This window comes from Oratosquilla oratoria, chromosome 20 (assembly GCF_046742065.1).
Source record: "Oratosquilla oratoria isolate Oo_2021 chromosome 20, ASM4674206v1, whole genome shotgun sequence".
NCBI classification, from domain to species: Eukaryota; Metazoa; Arthropoda; class Malacostraca; order Stomatopoda; family Squillidae; genus Oratosquilla; species Oratosquilla oratoria.
The window spans coordinates 50,545,840-50,550,981 of NC_134796.1; the positions used below are offsets into that span (position 1 = coordinate 50,545,840).

Sequence of the window (5,142 nt, forward strand, 5' to 3'; positions counted from 1 at the left end):
TGTCGTGTTGAAAATTTTATAGCAAAAGTTGTCTGACAAATCTACACAAAAATTGACAGGCATCAAAGATGCTGAATCTAGAAATTTATTAAAATCTCAGAAGAACCTGTCAACACAAACAAATCAAAGTTTCAGCTCGTCTAAAAACACCTTACCATCAGTCATAACAACAAATTTGTATACATTCTGCCAAATGTATGCCATCTCAATGGTCGTGTTTATGTTACGCTGTTTTGCAGACCAAATTACGATGAATTTCCGCAAGTGTGTTGGTTAATATCATTAAAAGCTAGATACTGCTAACATGTTTCAAAATATTACTAAATAATAAAAAACTTAAGAATTGACAAAACTTGAATATGAAAATAGATTTGATGTTGGAAATTATATCGTATTGCATTTTAATTCGGAATATCATCAGTTTCTCTCGAATAATATGAAAAATGATTGTTGCCCAGCGTTATTTCTTCTCAGATTTTTCTTTGGATACATAAAGCATCTCTATCTAAACTGGGTGTACAATTAATTGGAAATTATCCATTTTTCACTATTTTGTTTATTCTTTTTTAAGGAACATGAACAAGTGTGTGCGTGCGTGTGCGTGCGTGCGTGTGTGTGTGTATGTGTGTGTGTGTGTGTGTGTGTGTGTGTGTGTGTGTGCGTAAATGAGTGCATCATTATGTATTTCATTTGTTCTGATTGTTGCAATTATTTTCTATGTTGCTCTTTGATTATTTCAATCATCATAGTTTATCGATTTTGCTTCATGAAATTGGTTCACATAGTTTTGTTATCATTTGAAATGTTCGATGGTCGTGATATGAACTTGTAATTATTAGTTAATCAATTAATTGTATCTAATATCTATTTAATAGGAGGAAAACGAAAAGAACAAATAGAACTTCAGCTGCAAATCTTTTGTTCGAAAATTATGTCAATCAGATACGACGATCAACTGCAATATGGTGTACAACTGCGATAACGATGCCAGACATTGTTTTCGCCAATTGTTTTTTCACCACTGGTTGTAACAGAGCTGGGATATATCGATAATTGCCATGTACTTATAGACAGTATGTTAATGGAAAAACATCAAAAACAGTTAATTTGCCAAGCATTGGTAACGATGTTTGTAAAATAAAACAATGACATTATAGAAACTCACAAAATAGCCCAAGGTCAGCGATGATCGTTGTTATTCTACTAGAATTACTGTATTGATAAAGATTTTTGTAATGATTATGATAATAATGACATATATGCATAGAAATCTATACTTCTCATCCTTTAGTTTTATTATAAAATGTGATAATGACCTAAACAAAATAGCACAGATATAATGAAAGTACTAATGATGATAAATTAAAGCAGTTTTTTAAGAATTCCTATTAGATTTGTAACCTAATCGAATAACTAAGAAAAGTCTTAACTAAATTCGTAGTATCATAATAAGTATGATAAACACAATATTTGTATAGATAATGGAATCACCTTAACCCCATTTTAGTTAACATCTAAGGTTTCATAAATCAAACCATTGTATAACTACTTTGTGGCATGAACATTGGATGTATACGAAAGCTTTGCCAATAATCTAAAACACTCATTGATAAAAGGTACTTATCCATCTTTACGCCCCCCCCCCAACCCTTCACATCTTCTTCTCTTGTTGCTATTAATGTCGTAGTCGTAGCAACTGCTTCGTTCTCCATTTGGACGTCGACGTCTCAGTGTTGGGACTCCTCGATGTCCATCCCAAAGAGATTGAGATTATCCGAGCGTTTGTAGGCGCAGATCCTGTGGGGAGAGCAATTGAGTCCCTGTTGACGGACAGCCTGAGGGGCTTCATAGTCAAATGTTAACGGGGAAGGAGGTAGGGTCGGGTCGGGTCGGGTGGGAGAACAGAGGTCAATTCACACTGTTCATTATGTCAATCTTTCGCTCTGGACCGTCACCCTTCTTTTTAAAGACTTCTCGCCCGTTTTCGAATGGAACTGTTAACCAAACTCCTTGACGACACGATGTCATGACGCCAAAAGTTCTGTTCGGAGACGTGGTAGATCACTTGGAGCAACGGTGATGATCCATGAGCGAGACGTTGTAAACAGTGGAACTGACTTCAAAATTAAAACATCGTCATGTGTAGGCTAATTGCCAAGGGATTTGTAGGTAAATTACTCAATTTTGTTTTTCTTGGTGATGGAAAACATTAGCTACAAGAAGTGCGTGACAGAGAAGAGTTCATGTCTTCAAGATATAGACAGACGAGCAGATAAAAATTATAATTTAAAGTTTTGGTTGATCATACAGGGAAACCGGGAATAATATATATATATATATATATATATATATATATATATATATATATATATATATATATATAGTCAACCTTGACATAATTTTAGTAGATTGTAGGTAAGACCTCCAGGTCCTATGTTTTTGCAAGATAAAATATTCGGTTTTAAAAAGTCTCGATACTCGAATAATCTCGAAACTTTTTTTAAGTCTCCGTTTTTGCAGTGATTTATGTTATATAATCCACACTCACATGTAAGTCGCTAGATTTACAAACCTTGTTTCATTGTTACCACTAAGGGTAAAGTGAGTGTGGGAAGGTAGTCAGTAGATATCTCCCTATGTGTCTCTTACTGAGAATGCATTCACTATTACTATACTAGCACTATTACTACTTCCAGCCAGTCTGTACTATCGTAGTCAGTGTCGTTGGCTGACTGTTGGTTGTTTAGCACATTGTTTTCAATGTTTCTTTCCAGCTTTGTCATTTGCGTGTCTTCTACTAAACAGTCTTTAGATTAATGTCATGCGAAAGCATATGTCCTTTCAACTCACTTCGGTAAATTTAAAAGAAATTTTGAATTTACTCTAAAACATTTTTGAAATAGTCAATTGAAGCGTAAAAATTCTTTAGTTGGAATGTGAAATAAGTAAAGAAAAAAAATTGCACTACTTGCACTAACAAGTTTGACACATTAAGAATTTGCTAGCTGGATTATTAAAGACAGGGCTACTCTTTGTAACGGAGGACTGATTTCTCTTTATCATTTCAGGCAAATGCATTCTTCAGTAAAAGAAGACCTCATGCAGGCCACTCGCTATGCAACAACATAGGCCTAACCTACCATCTGCTACCGGCGTCTGGTTCCCCACCTGCCTTCACCTCCTCCTCCTCTTCCTCTTTCTCCTCCTCCTCCTCCTCCTCCTCCTCTTTCTCTTCCTCCTCCTTCCGCTCCTCCTCCTCACTTCCTTCTCCTCCTCCTCCCCCTCCTCCTCCTCCTCATCTTCCTCCTTCTCTTTCTCTTCCTCCTTCCACTTCACCTCCTCCTCTTCCTTCTCCTCCTCCTCCTCCTCCTCCTCTTCCTCCTCCTCCTCTTTCTTCTCCTGCTCTTCAACCTTCTCATCTTCCTCATCCGCCCTATCCTCCTCATCTTCATTATGTTGCTCTTCCCACTTTCTCCCTTACCCTATCGTCTCCGTTTCCTCCCCCCCCTCATCATCACCCTTCTACACCCTCTCCTCTTTCTCCTTATTTCCCTCCTCCTCCTCCTATTTTTTCTTCTCCTTCTCCTCCTTTCCTCCTCCTCCTCCTCCTCCACCTTCCCGTCAAATACCGCCGCTTGAACTCGCTTCTTCATTTATTTATTTTTTCTATTCTCCAGAACCGCCTGACTTCCCGCCCGCCCCCCTTTTCATGATGACCTTCCCACTTCTTCTTACATTTGCTGCTCTGGTCTCTCCCATCTTTCCTCCTGTCGTCTCTGTTCCACCCCCACCCCCCACCCCCTTGCCTCTTCTCTGGCAGTTCCTTCTTGTTCCTCCCTCGTCTCGCTTTGCGTGCGTTCGCTCAAATTCCTCTTCAAAGATCCAGTTCCTACCAATCTGCCTTTTCTCCTCTCTTCTCTTCCTCCTCCTCTCTCTATCTATCTATCTATCTATCTATCTATCTGTCTATCTATCAATCTCTCTCTCTCTCTCTCTCTCACTCTCACTCTCACTCTCACTCTCACTCTCACTCTCACTCTCACTCCTAAACGAAGAACAAGATAGTAGAAGAGGACGACGGCGAAACAAACCGAAGAAAACGAAGGAAGGACATGAAGAAGAAGAAGAAGAAGAAGTGATGATTATCCTGAACTCTTCTCAACGAGACTCTGAAAGCCCCGACCACCCTTTACCTCGAAACAACCCAGTACTACTTCTTCAGGTTGCGTCCCAGGATGTCGTTCTCTGTCAAGGAGAACTTTCTTCATTTTTATATTTTAGCATTTTATGAATAAGATCCTACAATGCTACCGAATCCGAACCCAAACAAAACTATCAGGTTGCGAAGATTTGAATTTTTGTTCTGTATGTTCAAAGGTTATTGAGATAGTATAGCATCTGATCCTACAGGGTAAGGAGTTTATCTACAATGACTTAACAAAAGTTAATGTGAATACTTATGTATTTTGTGGTTATTTACAAGAGGTATAGAAGTTCTTGGGTGTTCATTCCATATGGATGATATATTTACATGATTCACTTAGAGTCGTTCAGTCTGCTGAAAAAGTGAACGTCACACTTGTATTCCAAACCGTCTTTGGAAGAAGCAGAACAGGATTATTCACCAAAAACAAAACAGTAAAAAAAAACGAATAAAGAATAAATCACAAACGAAAAAAAAAATAGTACGAAAGAAAAAGGAAAACGAGACAACCAGAAACCCCGTGACTTCTGCAGAATCTCCCATTGCGTTCGATTAGCCAACCTTCGACTTCGTTTCAATTGGAGGAGGAGCAGGGACTAAGGGTGCGTGGCCCCTCTCGGTCGGATAGCCTCTCATTGTTACCTGTATGACCCAACTTCATCGTCGAGCATCGAATCTGCATGTTAAGTATTACGTTAAGACAAGGTCTGTTGCCTAAGACCAAATCTTCCTTTGGATTGGGATTCATTCAGACACCGTATTTCTCTATATCTTTATGAGTTACTTGTCGGGGCGCATTATCACCAAGCTCTCACACTTTTCATTGTCTGTGCTGCAACGTTTCATTTCCACGATCCTTGCCATGGTTATTGTTAATGCTTGTATACAGTGTTATCATTTGTGGGTTCCGTTATTGTTGTTATAATCGGTAATGCCTT

At 38.6% G+C, this 5,142-nt stretch overlaps 1 protein-coding gene across 5 annotated transcripts in view; it reads left to right on the plus strand.

Annotated features, from left to right (window-relative positions):
- The window catches only part of cpx (synaptic transmission protein complexin), a 446,894-nt gene extending 442,211 nt beyond the window's left edge, over nucleotides 1–4,683 (plus strand). For 3 of the 5 annotated variants that reach the window (XM_076204089.1, XM_076204088.1, XM_076204090.1), the window contains one exon: nucleotides 3,069–4,683. In XM_076204089.1, the coding sequence (XP_076060204.1) occupies nucleotides 3,069–3,088 (20 nt within the window). In that variant the 3' untranslated portion in view covers nucleotides 3,089–4,683. Of the gene's footprint in view, nucleotides 1–875; nucleotides 1,179–3,068 lie in introns of all 5 variants that reach the window. The other 2 variants (XR_012967375.1, XR_012967376.1) reach the window with 1 other exon arrangement.
- Nucleotides 4,684–5,142: the final 459 nt, after the last annotated feature.